This window comes from Gouania willdenowi, chromosome 15 (assembly GCF_900634775.1).
Source record: "Gouania willdenowi chromosome 15, fGouWil2.1, whole genome shotgun sequence".
NCBI classification, from domain to species: Eukaryota; Metazoa; Chordata; class Actinopteri; order Blenniiformes; family Gobiesocidae; genus Gouania; species Gouania willdenowi.
In genome coordinates, this window is record NC_041058.1 from 16,364,195 (window position 1) to 16,382,064 (window position 17,870).

Here is a 17,870-nt window from a genome sequence, read left to right on the forward strand (position 1 = left end):
TTTAGTTACATTTGTCATGGACGTGTTTGTGCACCAGCAATCTTATAGTTTGGGGTTTGACGGCTGCATTTAAGCACCAAAGAATTAATGTGCATTCCCATTTTTTTTTTATTTCACATTTGTTGTTTATTTTTGTGGTCCAGAAGATATGAACATTCATACAGTTTTTGTCTGTACAGGCTTTATCCTCTCGATTGCAGAACAAAGAACACAGACGGAACACTCCACTCTAACACCTGTTCACGCTTATGGGCAATTCAGAGACTCCAATAAACCTAACATACATGTTTTCAGACTGTGGTAAGAAAACATGCAAATTCCACAAAGAAAAGTCCCAGGTTTTTACAGTGAGGCAGATATTCATAGTCGAAAACCTGATTTTTGGACAACATTGATATCCAAGGAGAGTGAGTATTAATCTAATAATCACTTATCTCTAAATTCAGTTATTTTGCAGATGAGAATGCAAATACCACTGATAGAAGTTATTATTTTTTTTTCCCCCACACAAGAGCGTTCCCACTTGTGTGTTTTCCTGTGGTTGCACGACGACGGCAAAGCCTTTGAGACTACAGTTACTGTCCGTTCATGGCTGACTTCAAAGCATTTTGTTGTTGTGAACAGATGTGGGACCCCTTGCCAGAATTTGAAGGCTGAAGGCCAAACAACCACAGAGTAATAGCTTGGTAATCAAACGCTTCCCTCTGTCATTTCACTGTCAGTTTGACGCAGTGTTCAGGCGCCACATGGGTCACCTTCCTCCTCCCGTGAGCGGAAAATGAGAGGCGGCTGAATTGTAACGGTTGAGATGGAGTGTGATAACGCGTTCAGGAAAAAAAATCTATGGAGAAAATATTTGGAAAATCTTCTCCTCCAGAACAGAATGAGAGGATCCTGTTTTTGAAGTCCAAGCAGCTGACGTCCTAATGGGTGCGTTCATCCTTCCTCCATCAACCATTAATCCACGGCAGTCGCATTATTTGGTGGACAAGAGACTTCTGAGCCTTTGGTGTGGGTTAATAATGGGTTCAGGGCCCTTTGAGGGATGCTGGTTATCTTTGAGTGGAGGCTTCCTCCCTTTGTAGGGAGTTATTTTTAAAAAGTGGCCCCATTCTAGCTTTTACAGGAACAAACCGCATGAAATCAAAGCACTGACTACACAGCAAGGCCCAGAAATTAACACAGACTGTGAAATGAAACTTTAGCAGGAAACAATGGATTAAATTAGTGTTTTATTCTATCATTTTTTTTATAACTTAAACAACATGTATGTACAAAAACAAAAGTGTCTAGATAATAGAATTAGATAATCCAGAAACCAAAACACAAAATATTTACATTTAAAACAAAGGAAAACATGTCTGGTTCTGCTATAACATTCTTGAGGTGTTATAAAGAGGTTGGAAAGTGTATATTCCAGATGCTCTCTTCATGTGATACTTCCTTTTTAAGATTTAGCTAACACTAAATTACATACAGACAATTGTAGACCATTCAACAATCCATGTTTGTACAAAGAACAACTGGACACAGTGCGAAGAAATTTTTTTTCACATCTCTCTCATGTGTTTGTTGCTGCAAAAGCTGCCCAGTGACTCAGTAAAACAATTTTTTCATTGTCTTTGTATCCAAAAAGAACATGAACAAAAACTCACTGTGAGCTGTTTGAAAAACATTCTGCGGTTTTTAGTTTTTTTTAAAAAAAAAGAGTAAAATGTCCGTCAAACGCTCCTGCCCACGAATCCTTGTTGTTATTTCAAACACAGAATAAATCTACTGGGCTCCTACACATGTGACTGTTCTTCCTGCCAGACAAAGTGTCTTTTCACGTCTGTTGCCGTGGGACAGAAGAGATGGAAGTGATTTCTCTGCAGCTTGAGTTCCTTCAATGGTGCAAAGTGCCTGTGTTTCCCAGCTTCAGGGAACCACTTAGGTACAGATTTGTCTACATTGGTCCAGTTTTATGCTCTCCTCCTTACTCCATTTCCCCCATTTCTCTTCTATCTACAGGAGCAGGACTGGACAGACATATTAGGGTAGATCTTAAGCACCGGGTTCATAGATTCATCCTGGTATAGAACAGCCAATGGACGCATTTTTTCCGGGACACAGCAGGGTTCAGGAACTCCCGGGATGATCCCGACAGCTCGGACTATGCTCTGAATGGTAGCATGGTTCGAAGGCCTGGCCACCTGATAATATTTAAGCAGAAAACATGAGAAAGTCATCATACAATGGACACACAATAAGAACAATGTATTACAGTTACTCATAAGGCTGCACGATTAATCGATATAAAATCATAATCAGATTATTTATTGAGCTAGATTTTTAAAAAGTCGAAATCTGGGAATCAAAATCGGAAATGAAAATCGAGTAAAAGACTGGGATTTTGTTTTGAGCTTAAACCGTGCAGCCTTAGTTACTCATAACAATAGCCTGCTCAGGAGTTTTGTCTCGTACCTTCGGCATGGGGAATCCACAGATGCCAGCACAATAGTAGGCATCAAAGGCTTTCGGGGCAATAACCCACTCACTCCAACCAATATCTGCAAAATCCACCCTGAGGTTCCGCCTGGAGCAGCCTCTGTGGGGCGCGCTGCTCCACTGCCGCCTTCTGGCCCGACGCATCGTCTGTTCATCAAAGTTCAGAACAGGTGACTGAGCGCCATCACTCCCCTTGTTCTTTTTCCCCTCCCTTCCCTCTTTCCTCCCCTCAGGGGTTCTTCTGTCACCGATTGTCAGTTTTTGAATGTCTCTTTGTAGTTTTCTCATGGTTAAATCATCAGTTTTGTGCCTTTGTGAATCTCGTTCTGCTTCCCTATGAACGTGGTGTCCGTGCACTTCTCTACCTGCCTCCTGTTCATCCTCCTCCTGGTTCTTTCTTTTTTTCTCCTTCTTGTCTGATTTAGGCTTTGGTTTGATTGTTAAATACCAAGTGCTCTCCCATAGGTCATCTTTCCTGTATCCATCTGGCTTGAAGTCAACCTCAGGCAGCTCATTGTTCAGAATGGTTTCAGCGGGCAGGTTTGCTTCCCTCCTCGCTCTTCCTTTTAACTCTGGAGACAAGGTAGGTGTGTGCACTTGTCCCTCATAGAGAGGGTCATATCTCTGTAGGCTTGGTACCACACTGTTGGGCTCTCCTAATGCTTTGTCATTAGCATACAGTAAGAGGTAGGGCATGCTGCTGGCAGAGTGCGTCACCCCTGGATTATTCTGGTACTGCGTCCCAAAATCTAACTCAACTGACACCAACAGATGACCCTTGTGTTGTGCCTCCTTTATGACCTGGGACACATCTTTCATCTGCCACACCTCTCTCCTGTGGGGGTGGTAGGTCACGTTGCCTAGAAACGACCCCAATGACCCAGATTTGACCTCCGACCCCGCGGAGCGAAGGATGAGACGAACAAACTTTGAATGGTAGATGGCTGCAGGATGACAGGATGGGCTCTTGAAGCGTTTGCAGAACCAGGGTTTTTGATGTGGCTGCTTGTCGAGCAGGAAGTGGAACGTGGCGGACAGGATGACTTCTGAGTCCTGGAGGGTGGTCAGGTTGAGCCAGTACACCATCCTGTGTTCATCGGCGTCTGTGCAGATAATAACATTAGCATCAGTCAGGCAAGTAGTCGGAGAAGGTGATTTTGTTACATACAATCTGTTAATTTTAACTCACAGCCAGGAGCGGACTGGGACAAAAACCTGTTTGTGTCAACATTGCCTGTTCTAAATAAGCCGATGGACGTTAACATGCCGAAAACCAATCGGACAAAATAGGAAAATAAGAGCTGTGTCTGAGCCTGCACCTTTAAGCGTGGTGGCTTATGGGTAATGCGTGGTGGCTTATGGTTAATGTAGTAGTAGTAGGGAAATGCATTGTGTATATTTCCCGCTTGGTACTCGTGCTGTACTTGAGGAGGTCTGCGCTCTGAGTGCTCTAATTTTAATTATTATTCCCCCAAAAAACCTTAAAAAAGGAAAACTTTTTAAACACTTTTTACCTATTTTCTTTGTCCCATTTTTGCCCCTTTTCAAAACATTCTGACAATTTTTTCAGCTCCTTTTGCCAGTAAATATCCCTTTTTCCTATTTTTTGTCCATTTTTGGAGGTTTTTTTTTTGACTCTTTAAGTCAATTTCTTTAAAAATGTTTGGCTTCTTTTCATCCAAATAAGCTAACTTTTGCCATGTTTCCTATTTTACTCTACATTTTGCCATGTATTGTTCCACATTTTTGCCCTTTTTCACAATTGTTTACCACATTTGGCCATTTAAACTACGTTTAACCATTACCTACCACCTGGTTCCTCTTTAATTTTCCATTTTTTGAGGACTTTTGACTGCTTTTGGCCCATTTTTGTCACTTTACACTTTTTTCTTGCCACGATTTTGCCACTTTTGGACAACTTTTTACCATCTGTTACCAAGTTTGCCTCCACTAACTCAAACCCCCCCCCCAAAAAAAAAACAAAAAAAAAACGTAGCGGACTGGACCGGCCCACTTCTGGTCAACGGCCCACTGGGATGATGCCCAGTATGTTAGATGACCAGTCCACCTCTGCTCACAGCTGCTTTTGAAAAATGAGTCCATGTTGTAAATGTAAGATAATTGGAAGATTTACTTTGAAATTAACTTAAATTGAACTCAGACATTTGTTTGTGCCACTGAAAATAGAAAATGTATTGATGACCCATGATATTACAACATAACATATCTTTATTTGTGTTGCTTCACTGAGCCGTGCAGTGTGCCTGGTATTTTAGAAGGTGCCCTTAAGAGGAACCAGACCCTGCTGCTTGGGTTGGTGTGTGTGTGTGTGTGTGTGCTACATATTCATGATGAACATAAAGTCTAACAGCAGCTTTATTGTTCATTGTATAAGAGTTCAATGGAAGCATGGGCTGACTGGAGATATACATTACCTTGGATTGAGTCTGCATATGGAAATGCTTACCTCAGTTTCTCTTACGAGTTCACCTTAAGCCTAATACAGCCAGCACTGTCTGCCCACTCACTAAAGACATAATCAACTGTTTTAACAGTTCTTACATTGTTGTGAAAACTCCCTTACATCTCTGCTAAGATTACAGCAATGCTCCGCAGTAAAAATACACAGGTGTTATGATAAGCTATCTGAGAACTATGTGGGGTATACATGTCAATGAGTTGTGTTTATATAAACAGCATCAGACTGAGGGGAACGACTGTGCTTTAAGCCCCCATGACTCCAGGACCTGGAGCCAATGATGTTCTGCAGGAAAAACCGGAACAAAGGAATCAGGATAATGAGCAGTTGGGTCTTGCAACTGGCGCTGAGGGCATACTGGACATTACTCCAGCCTATTCTGAGGGAATCCCATGCATTCATACATGAGCTCCCTGGAGGAAAAGTGATTATGCTCAATGGAACTGAGACCCCAAACACAGGGAGCACACTGCATCCCACACTATTGGGACATTCTCAGACTGTTCCAATACAAGCCTACCTATTTAGAGTGTCTGGCCAAGTTAAGCAGCTTGTGCTCATGCTTTACTTTTAATAGACAGGATTTGCAACTACACTTTAAATCAGTGTTTGTTAAGATGTGGATTCTGACCCAATGGTTTTTTTTTTCAGCTTGGCTATAAAAACTTTTAACAATATTTTAAATGTATTATTTTTCAGATTTCTATTTTTTAAACAATATGATGTTTAGATAGGAAATCAAAACATGATCAGTAATTTAAGAAAATATTCAAATATTTAAAACAATACCAAAACAAGTAGTTTCAAAAGTTTAGGACTTGAGATTAACAAAAAACTACAACAACACAACAATAGCAATATACTACTACTACTACTACTACTACTACTACTACTAGTAGTAGTAATAATATATTCAATGCACACTTCTTTGTAGGATGAAGGGGTACGAGGTTACTAAGGAAACGCAAAAAAATTCACTTCTACAGTAAACTTACAGAATCTATCTAACCCATATCTCAGAGAAAGACCCTGGCTAGGAACCATAGTCCATTCATTCATTCATTCATTCATTCATTCATTCATTCATCTTCAGTATATTTTATTCTGTACAGGGTTGTGATGTCTGTTTATGCCTATACAAGCTCACATTGGGTGCAAGGCAGGGTGCATCCTGGGAGAACATGCAAACCAATAAGTCTCACATGGGTCTCCTTACTTTGTTGTGTGGCAGAATGTCAAACCACCAATAATAATAATAATAATACATACATAAATAAAATATATTTAATAGTAAAGTTTTAAAAAATGGACTCACTTTGACTGGTTCTGAAACTCCTGACAGTGTTTCCCTCTTTAAGTCGCTTTTCCTGGTTGTATTTCTCGTACAGCCTGTGCATGTGTTGATAGACCACGTCCACATTAAGGTCATCAGTTAACTGACCTGACGAGGACCGGAAAAAACTGCTATTCGCGGTCGAACACAAGAAAAAGTTTACCATCAACAGAAGCAGGTGCGTTAATGCCATTTTAGAGTCAGAATTTTACTGAAATCCCAGATTACAAAAAAAAAAAAAAAAAAAGAAATAGACAAGGTCCAATAAAGTATCCAAGGGCGCGTGACGGAAATCCGTAGTGGGAACGCCGTGCGTAAAAGTTGCGCTCCTATCTCTCCCTTCACCTTCACTGCTCTCACAGTCAGGTGAGAGTCTGGAGCGCTCACTGCTTTGGTCTGAGCAACAGTTGCGCTGCTTCTTTTACACATAAGCTCGGGTGACCAGAGACTGGAGGGGGTGTTACTGGAGAGACGTGAAACGCTGACGTCAGCTGAGCCAACAAGGTCCACGTACTAGAGCGCACAGCACAGCCAGGTCACGATGCTGAGCCCTGATCACTTTCCTTATGATGATGACGATACTATTTTCCATGTGTTGGATCGGTGCACTGAACAAACTATAGCCTCATTTGAAACTCCATAAATTGATATATTGTTGTTGTTATTTCTTTGCTGGCAAAGTATTACCAACACTAAAGTTCCAGCACACCCCATTACTTCCAGTAACTGCTTTTGACATTTTGTCAGTCACACATAATTACCACTATAATAGCATGACCAACCACCCAGGGCTATTGTTTGAGCATAGAAGGACTCACATTTTGTAAAGTGTTGTGGGTGTTTGTGAGTGTGTGAGTTTTGGACCAAAACTATGTAACGAGACCCAACAAGATAAAGACAATCTCTGAGTTTATATAGTGTTAGTGAAATGAACATGACCTCTGTTGAGATTTAAGATAAAACCAAGGCCAGGCATTGTTGCTTGTGTGTAAATATTTTTATATGTGAGTGTGCATTCAGGTTATTTCCAGTGTAGGTCTCTATGGGTCTGAACTTCTGTACCAACAATGCTTGTTTTGTGAAAGTGGCCGTCTCCAGCAGAGAGGCTGTAACTAGCTGGGCCTCTCAGGTCACCACACACACACACACACACACACACACACACACACACACACACACACACACACACACACACACACACACACACACACACACACACACACACACACAGCTACTTAGTACCTTTCTGGCCCTCAAGGGCCCCACAGGATACTCCTTTTCACTGCTTCACACAAGCGACCGGTTTTAAATCTGGACTTTTCTCAAGTGTTTGAAAGTGTGAGTGTGTATGGGTGAAAATATGTGGGTGTTTGATAGCAGAGGATAATTATTAAGGAGCCTGATGAAGTGGCAGGCGATGGCGTTTCCATTACCCACACAATGACTGTTGAATATTTTCATTCACAATTAAAACAAAAAAATTGATGAATAGCTTTGGGTTTCTGGTTTTTTACTCCCCAGGTCACAAAAACACACATTATATATATATATACTGTATATATATATATATTTTTTCCTGTCAATTTTGAATGACAGGAAAACATAAAAATATAAAGTATGATTTATATGGTTATTATTATAGTTACTGAAAACATAGGAGGTGTTCAGTCAATTCAGACAATTTGTAACTGTGCAATATATTTATCGCCTTAGTGCTTCTCCTTGTAAATACTTTACCTATCTTTATTTTCATTTTCTCTTTATCTTGCACCACAAGCGTTGTCTCTTAATTTTCTTGTACCTTGTGAATAATGACAATAAAAACATTCAATTCAATTCTGATCTATTCTAATATCTGCTTTGTTGACACCACAAACCAAAGAGAGAAAGAGAAAGAGCTGCATTAAATCATATCCAAAACAAGAGCGACAGTGTGAAGACAAACAATAAAGGGTGGAGGCAGAGCGACTGCTTCAAACGACGGAGATGAAATTGCTTTGACCTCTAACCTTGAACATGTAGGGCAGTGCGAGATTAATGCTGAGCATCATCTCCATTAAAACCCGCTCTCTCCATTACACACAAACAGTGAGGACAGAGGCAACATGCATTAGGATGGAAAAATAAACCAGCAGGACGTATAAATCACTGGTCATTCAGTGCACATCAGCCCAACCATGACTTTTTGTTTCTGGTGTGCGTGAAGTGACACAAAAATTGGAGCCTGCTCATGATCCAATTATATCTTCAAAGTTGCATGTGGAAGTAATCACACTGAGATCATATACTCACACATGTTTGTTTTTTATAGATACTGACACATCAAATGAATAACAGTCATTTTCAACACTGTATAATCTTTCAAACCCAAAAATCTCATTAAAGAGGACAAAAGTCACACTGTGGGATGAAATGTGCGTCGGGGCTTAAGTTAAAGAGATCGGAAATAGAATTTTAAAAACGGATTACAACAAGAAGGTTTAGCTGTTAGAAATGAAACCTATTGAAGACTTTGGAGAAGAATGTAATTAGTTCATGGAATTAATGCTTTGTAGTCCAGGTCTTAGGAGATATGAGAAGTTCCTGCTCACTGATCACAACTGTGAGGCCTGTTGTGTCTAACTACTGCTGCGTTACAGAGACACAGTGTGTTCCAGTTTGTTCAACATGGAGGTCCCCTCATAGGGGTGTCCAAACCAAACAGGAGTTGTGTTCTACTCTCAGTGGAGAGGAGTGTGAAGAATTAACATGCCTGTGTGTGTGTGCGTGCGTGTGTGCGTGTGTGGCAGTAGGACCTGTGATTCTGGAAATGCTCCTAGTTTAACACCTTTGTGTGGTATTCGGCCGAGACTTTCTGGTTCCACGAGAGTGCAGGGGGGTCTAATTGGTGTTTGTGGGTGAGCGGAAAGATTTTAGTGTGGATCAGTCAGCATTTTAGTGAATTATATCATCATGTTTTGTCCAAAACGAGCAGGGTTTTGCATGAGAGTGGTAAGAAACTGCTTGTCTCGCTTCCAAAATTCTTCTTTGTAGTGTTTGGCATAATGTTGATCTTGTTGAACTTGTAGAAAAACTGCATATAATGGCTCTATCATGTTGTTTAAAGCCCCACGTCTGCAAGTTTGAATTTGATTCAGCCAAATTTAGTTCCTGCACCAACAAAAGTCCATTGAACTGAGGTGAAATCTGATGTCTCAATAGCAACAACCCAAAAACGATAAGCCCAGCTAAGGAGCAGAATTTCCTCATCAGCGAGCCAATCAGATTTCCCTCAAAGCTTTTCTATTGTTTCAGAAAATAAACTTTGTGACCGGCAAAAGTTTATTGAAATCAGCACAGTTAATGCTCAGCTGATGACAAACAACGCAGCTGCGTGACCTTGTAGTCAGCAGCTCTTAAGGCTTTCCTACTTGTAATTACTTAGCAATCATTTCTCCAAAATAGTGTGGCCCTCAAGAGGGCAATGAGCGGATAAGTTGGATAGTTTGAGACATAATCGTTTTAACACACACAAAGACAGAAAGTGGATAAGCCCTTGTAATCCCCTTGAAAATGATGTTTGCAAAGCCATTTATTTTAGCTAGTGGTGAAAGAAAAAGAAATCAAGGCGGCGGCTAAATTCATTGATTCACTTTTTATACACATTCCTGAGGCACTCAAGAGTTAAATATTTGTTGAAGTTTAAAAAATAAAAGCATTGACTGCAAAATTTCTGAATTTCCGTGTACATTTAGTTATTTTTTCACTTGTGAAAAATCAAAAGTAACTAAAGTTGCTTGATGACTGTTATATGGGACAACATAGTTCTTATAATATCACACAATCCATGTTTACATGAAATATGTCAAAAAATAAATAAAATAAAAGGCACCGTGACCTCAGAGGAGACACAAACGGGAGAGAAATGAAGAAGAAAAAAAAATCTTACCACGTGAGTGCCATCCAGTTAGTTTTAGAACATGTGTGTGAAAGAGCAGGAGCGTGTTTATACGTGTGTGTATGTGTGGGAGTGTGTGTGTGTGTGTGTGTGTGACTATGGTGTGCAGTTATGTTAGGGGGTGTAGTTCTGTGACCCCATCACATGGTTAATAAAACATTCACACAAGCAGAGGAATGTTATATGTGTGTATGTGTGTGTGTGTGTGTGTGTGAGAGTGTGTGTGTGTGAGTCTGTGATGTTGGGCCTCCTGCAGTGCCCCCACGGAGCGCACCATTCTGTCTGCAAACAAAGGGCCGGCTGTTCCCCCCAACTTCATATGTGGACTGCTCCAACACCACCGGCTGCTCAGCGCTAAGCTAACCAAACATTTCCCTTTCTGCTCTGAATTTGTCTCAATAAATATTTTCGTGTTGTGGGTTTGTCTTTCTCCATTTGTCAGAGGGCTCCTGAACTCACAGGTTGTGAATTCATTGGCCGAAGGCGGACATCTCATTTTACCCAGGAGTAAGACGCCCTTGACTTCTCACAATTTCACATAAGATTGAGTGTGTCTGGAAAACTGATCCCACAGAACAGCAGCTCTCTGTGGGAATATTGTTTCATGTTTAATTGACATTTGATTGATTCTGATTCACTTTGGTTCCTGGATGTCTGCACTGCCTACAGCGACGTATAGAAAGGCGTATTGTGTTTAAAATCTCACTCAGTGTTTCCCCTCGTGCTGCAAGTATGAGGGTGAATGTGGGGTATGGTATACGATTAAGAGAAATAAACGACAATGTGCGATTTCTCCACTTTCCCAGGTTTGACCATGCAGCAGTTGTTGTCCTATCTCCCTCCATCTTTCGTTGTCTGTTATTCACTGTAGAAACATGACTGGCCCACCACCCCCAACCCCCCCCACCTTCTCAACCGCTAATTTTTAAAGCTTTTTTTTTTCTTCACACGTTCACACAATCCAGTCTCAGCGTCGTGCGAGTCACTCAGACTCTGAAGTAACTGATTGTGCAGTGTTTGCCGGGAACGCAAAAAAAAATGTTTTTTTTTTTTTTTTTTAACAGAGTGGGACTTGAGCTGTGACTGCTGGTGTTGTGTTTACTCTGATGCCCATGATATTCATTACAGGCTGTGCTGTGTGATGTTACTTCCTTAGCATGTCCCATAGGTCCATGACCTTCACCTCCACAGGCTGCTCTGAAACCCCTATTGGGCAACAACCAGGGATGGATGGAGGAAATTGCTCAGAGAGATTGATTCGTTAAATCCTTTAATTATTAGGATTTCACAATGAGGGGGATTTTGGTAAAAGACTCTGTCACACAGTGAAAACGCTGTGTTTTTATTAGCTTATTTTAAAATTTGAGCTATATTTAAAGATTTATTTGAGGTCTGGGAATTGCAGCGAGTTACACAATATTGCCAAAAAAACAAAGCCGTGACATTTGGGAATCAGTTGTGTGTTTTTTTTAGCTGTAAAATAAATAAAAGCGCTTCTATTTGTCACTTCCACTTCCCTTCAAACCTAATTTAGATTGTACTTGGATTTCTGAAATGGGAAAAACAAGCTTTTGTGTGTTTCTTGTGAGGCATGTGACTGTACCGTACAATCACGTTTTTTTAAAAAAAAAAAAAATGTTTATTATCAAACTGTGATATTTATACATTTTGATTTGATTTGATTTTTTATTTCAAACATGAATACAACAGCAGTGCATTTACCACAATGAGAAAACAATTATAATACTGTAATAATAATAAAAAATCAAAAATCAAACAAAGCAAAGTGAGAATAAATGGTTACAAAATGTTGCAAGTGAAGTCTGTACATGTTCGAAAAGGAGGAAGTATAAACTTATATGATCTTACCCCTTAAATACCCATGACTATACTTTCTATACATTAATCTTCTTATAATATACACCCATTTACACTATTAAATGAGACATAATTCAACTCCACTATACATTTGTCTGTCCAAACATTCACATACACAGGTATACACACACCAATTTATCATTTTTTTCCACTTTAACACTTATTAACACTGACTGATATATTTTATGTATTTATATATAAATTGCTTTGAATTCAGAATTGTTTTTATTTCCACATCACACACAAACTGTTCCAAAACTGGTACGACTTCCTGACACACAAAAGCTTTTTTTTTTTTGTTTTCTGTGCATGCAGCGAAAGTTCATTTTGTCACGTAAATTACAAGTCTCAGCCTTCTCAATAAACACTTTATGAATATTTCACATTCACACATTCCCAGTGCACAAACCCACTGAGATTTTGATGCGATTTGTTACCGTTGGGATTAATTTTGCCCAGCGGCTTGTGGGTTACTATCTGAAGCAGGCAGATATGTATTACATGTTGGGAATACAATGGGGGGGGTCAGCTAGCCATAGCTTGATGGATCCGTCACACTAACCCCTGCTATAATTTGTTTCTGTCTCCATCGTTTAGTATGACAGTGTGTGATGTTTGCTAATAAATCTGCCCTCCTTGTAGAGTTCTAACTGCTGTATCTATTTCCCATTTGTGGAGGTTTCAATACTCCATTTGCACTCCATCGTTTAATTGGACGTGACCGTTGCTCTGGTGATGTCATGTTGTTGCATTACCACGAAGTGGGACGCTGGTAGTGATAAGTGACTGTGTACTGAAAGCCAAAAAGAGAAATGTGTTTTTCTATTTCCAAAGTGGTGCTGACTGAGATTATACTCCATGATTTTGACTATGATGAATGCATTAACTAACACTTTGCCCAGTGGGATCTGTTGTCTCTGGTCGTGTTCGCAGCAGACCAAACATACGTAGTGAAAGAGTGAGAGTCATGTACACTGGCAGGCATTGAAAGCCAACTGCCAAACCGGCATTAAGTGCTCCCACAGGAACTTCGGATTCATTTAATGTCAATGAGAATCTTTTGTTTATCACTTCCTCGTTATAAACAAGTGGGGTTTGATGTTTTATAACCTATTTCATATGATCTTAAGTCTGAGGAAATCCTTGTCTTGTTTTGTTTTCTGATTTCACGAGAATCAATAATAGATTATCCTTGAAGGGATTTTGTGTGAGTAAATCACCCTTATGAAAGGGGTTATGTTTATGTCATTATTTTCTACTGCGTGAGGTCGCCCCCCACCCACCTTTAAACCTTTAAACTTTATGGAATCAGAAAATGATAAAAAACCAAAACAAATCATCCCTATTTCTTTACTTATATACAATCTTCTTTCTTCTCAATGTTTGTCCATCACGTCTCGTCAGCTTCCTCTGGTTTTGTCCTCCTTTTGCGCCTATAACCTCTGTGTTTTATCCTCTTCCCTCTGACCCTCTCCGATTTCACCCTGTGACTTTTGCTGTGTTTGTGTATGTCTGTGCTCGTTCAAAAACATAAATCTTAATGATATATTACTTCTGGTTAAAGCTCAGACTCTGGTTTTCCAGACAGGAAATGCTAACAGTGTTGTAACTGATATGTTTGAATGTGCGATTGCTTCTGAGCTGTCGACGGATGAATAATGTTGCGATGTATCGAGAAAAATCCTGATACCAGCCAATCGGATGTTTGATAAACATGTGGTCAGAGGACCTCTGTCTCGCCTAAATAGATAAACACAGCGTGCCATCGAGGACTGCGCCTGTAAATCACACTATTGCCCTTAAATACAATGGTCTATTGGATGGTTTAATGTGAACTATAGCTGATAGCAATGGGTCCCGATGTAAACTGAAACCCCAGCTCTGGTTTGGAGTCTCACTGATTCACAAGCCATTTTTGTGAGATGAATGGGCCTCCCCTCCTGACACTGAGGGAGCAGCAGGGAAGCGGTGTCAGATGTTACAGCCTGTGTGTATTTACTGAGTCTGTGCACGTCCCTGTATGTCTATGTGTAGCGGTGTGGCATTCATGACAGCTTCCAAGGTAACTGTGAACCCGAAAGGTCTTCACATTCAGTCTTTTGTTCAGCTTCACGTTGCTCCAAAGTGAAGCCACAAGAGCCACAGTAGTGTGCATTTCAAGAAGCTTGTATAAATAGAATCAATGTGAAGAAAACTTCAATGGACTATTTAAAGCACTTTTTAATGCCAGTTCAGGATGTGAAGAATAAAAGCATTGTAGGGAGAACAATGTGTTTTCACGTTGTTTGAATTCTTCACACTGCTTTTTCTAATTGGCCATCTTTAAACTGCTTCCCATTTTCATTCATCGCACACCCAGACGTCACAATCCAAAAGCCGCTCATCCTTGGATTTATGTCTTTCTCTTTCGATTGAGCAACTCTTTATTTTCATCCTCCATCACATTTGATGGATATTATTTGCAACCTTTCAAGAAAGTCCATCATAATCTAATGAGATCCTAGTTGTCATGAACCCTGAGCAGTACTCTGACTTCAATCTGCGCCTGGCTATTGAACTAAGGACTGATGACAATATGATGACAGCAGTGGGAGTGAAGAAGCCTAAAAAGTGAAAAACGAGAGCCAAAGAGAACCAAACACAGGCAAACACAGTACAGAATGCCAAGCATGAAGAACACGAGAGGAAAACGTGGTAATATATACAGTATGTCAGATGCACTAAATGGATGGGAGAGGTTTTTCTCCCAAGCCAAAATGAGAAACAGCTTCTAAAATCAAACTTAAAAATAAACTTGCTATTGGCTGTGTCACACCTGTAAGCACACACCCACCCCCTCTGCTCACTTCTGTTTTCATAGAGTCTGAGCAGTGGGATGTTCTCCCTCTAATACGGCCACCATTTAGGTCACTACACTGACACAGCAGTTTTCACTCTTAGCAGCATCACATGATACCAACGGCGCAACCAAAAATGGCTTTGCTCTTATTCTTCTTTTTGTTGTCTTTCCACACTCTCAAAAAGAGTGAGGTTTAGTGAGTTTTGGCAGTGCAGTCAAAAACAGCTGTGCGTTTTTTTTTAACTTACGCTCATGGGAGAATAAACCCCTTTGTGAATAGCAGTTACGTTGTGAAGGAAAGCCGAGACGCCATTAAACTAGATATTTGAGTTGAAATACATCATGGTTTTGTACTAACCTCTATAATCTGAACAAGCCGTTGGTAGAATTTCGAGCAGGAAAGATACTTATGTTCTTGGCGTAGCTGGGATTGCGTATGTCATCAGGGCAGTACGCTAAATTGGCGGGGCGTGTTACCAGGGCTCCTCCCACTGGACCCTACTGCGCAGACTCCGGCTCCAAATGACGTCAAATTTGCAAGATGAAAAATGCCCTTAATGTGAAGGTAGATATGTTGCAAAATGTGAGAGCTTGTAGAATGTGATGTGAGCTTGTGTATAAACGATCCACACACGTGAAATAAATTTAATGTCACAAATGATGGGAACAAATTTATAGACTGATATTTACACATAAATTACCGCTGCAAACTTCTATTCCAACATTTATTCACATGTTTTTTTAATTATACACAATATGCACAACAGTACATCACATAATACTTTCAGCACAACCAAAATAGTTGACTGTCAACCTCTTCTTCCATTGTCCAACCCTAACTCCCTCTCCCCTGTTCCTTTTTCGTACCATTCCTTTGGGGGTGCTGGTGATGGTCACAATTATGCAATAAAACAAATGTGTTTGTTTCATTGCAATCATAAAACATGCATGGCTGTCATAAAAAGATTACACTACATGAAGTGTTGGCCTTCGACAGCATGTGCAGACAATGTTAAATAAATCAATAAAATAAAAATATAATAACCACAATTCTACTACATGAAGAATACAGCGAGGATTTTTTTCCATCAAAAGACGTATACCATGCTTTGTTTCACTGCCATCGAACAAAAGAGACATTCAGTTCACTTCAACTTTATTTATATAGCGCAATTTAAAACAAAGTCATCTCAAAGCGTCCAGAGTAAGAAAGAAAGAACCCATCAAGATCCACATGAACAAGCATTTTATAGGAAGAAATCTCCAGCGGAACCAGGTTCAGAGGTGACAGCCATCCGCTTCCACTGGTTGAGCTTAGTGAACAGAAGGGCAAACAGAATAGGATAGAAGGATAGACCATCCAAGTGTTCCAGACTAGTTGAGCTGTGAACCAATGATCAGTCCATCCATCGATCAGGAACAGCCAGCTCCACCATCAAGACACCTGAAACAGAAAAGAGAGCGGAGGGCGAGGAGAAGTCACAGACTGCAGGAAAAACATGATACACTCATTCCTAGTGGTTAGGTTGATATTAAACGTCTTGCGGCATCCTCCATGCTCGGAAATGCTACCACTACAGACAAGGTTTCGTCTTGTACTGGTCGCACGTATTGATATATGGGGCGGTCATCAGTGTAAATGGTGTGAAGCAGTGTGAGCAGTATGATGGGTTATGCATCAACATAATTGACATATTCCAGGACTACCAGTATACTGAAGAAGAAAATGAGAATAAATATGTCAACATATGTAAAGTAGGTAAAGTTGGATGATTAGACTAATTATGATAAGCAGGATAAACAGTAAGTGTAGTAAAAAGTTAGAAAAAGTAACTGGAAACTTTTTCTATTCCTGTTTAAATGATTGATTCAAATAGAAAATAGCTTAAGTCACAGCTGGCAATTTGAAAGACTCACATGAGTGATGATGTTCGGTTTTTACAATGGCCTTAACAAAAGGTGGTATATACTGATTATTCTGAGGCAAAATATGATAAATGTGTGTGTTTGGCCAGCTGGATGTGATTAATGTAAAAGTGGTTCCTGGAAAAGTCATTCAATATCGATTAAATATCAATTGGTAAATAACTGTCCAAGAGTCGGCAGAAGTTGTGATTTCAACACTTCATCCATCACAGGAGAGGTGCATGTGTGGCCGTGTTAGGAAGATAAAGTTGTAAGGAGAGCGTAGATTGGATCCTGACAGTGTCAGGGGTGAGACATGTGGCACACACCCGAGCATGTCTGCTAACACCCAGACGTCTGCTGTACCACACAGAGCTGATTGTTCCACAACCATTGGCCTTTGCATTCAGCACTTCTCCGGTCCAACCCAAGCCCACAGTGGACTGGCCTATCCTGGGGTGACTAATGCTGAATGACAGGCAGACGCTGATCAAAGCTGCTCCTGGAAGCCCTCCTGTCACAGTTCGAAGGGGGCAGAGGGGAGACGATAAGTGAAGAGACTGGAGCAGTATGCCTGATGCTGGAGCTCGGCCAAGGATCAGGGATCAGACTGCATGGCTGGACTTTATTAGCTTCATCACAGACAATGCACTCCCCAGCAGTGGACCTCCATCATTGCCAGATTATCTCATCCCTCTTTATAGCTCCATGGCTCAAAGCCACACCACACTGGGTTTGGAGACGCCTTTGGATAGGAGGTGAAATTGGCTACATTCCTTTTCTGTGCAAATACAGGAATAGATCGATGCCATTCCTGCTTCTGTTTTTCCACAAGAAAAAAAAGCCTTATGCCTCTATTTCTGGAGGCCCAACTGCACAATATGCACAAACACTTGAATCTGTGTTGTTGAAGATGTTCAAGTTCACAAGTGACAAATCAATATGGACAGCCATTTTTTTTTTTTTTTTTTTTTAAATTGTTTAATTTAAGTTTAGGCTATTTTAAATTATC

General features: G+C 40.4%; 1 protein-coding gene across 1 annotated transcript; it reads right to left on the reverse strand.

Annotated features, from left to right (window-relative positions):
* Nucleotides 1-40: 40 nt before the first annotated feature.
* gdf10a (growth differentiation factor 10a) lies at nucleotides 41-6,516 on the reverse strand. The gene is made up of 3 exons (XM_028469622.1): nucleotides 6,282-6,516; nucleotides 2,464-3,590; nucleotides 41-2,192 (listed from the first exon to the last, which is right to left on the reverse strand). The coding sequence occupies exons 1-3, from the start codon at nucleotides 6,490-6,492 to the stop codon at nucleotides 2,001-2,003; spliced, it is 1,530 nt and encodes a 509-aa protein (XP_028325423.1). The 5' UTR covers nucleotides 6,493-6,516; the 3' UTR covers nucleotides 41-2,000.
* Nucleotides 6,517-17,870: the final 11,354 nt, after the last annotated feature.

Coding starts and splice junctions, on each gene's coding strand:
- gdf10a (XM_028469622.1), bottom strand. CDS start 6,492: ATGGCATTAACGCACCTGCTTCTGTTGATGGTAAACTTTTTCTTGTGT. Junction 3,591..6,281: donor GAGTTTCAGAACCAGTCAAA/GTGAGTCCATTT, acceptor TTATCTGCACAG/ACGCCGATGAACACAGGATG. Junction 2,193..2,463: donor GTGGATTCCCCATGCCGAAG/GTACGAGACAAA, acceptor AAATATTATCAG/GTGGCCAGGCCTTCGAACCA.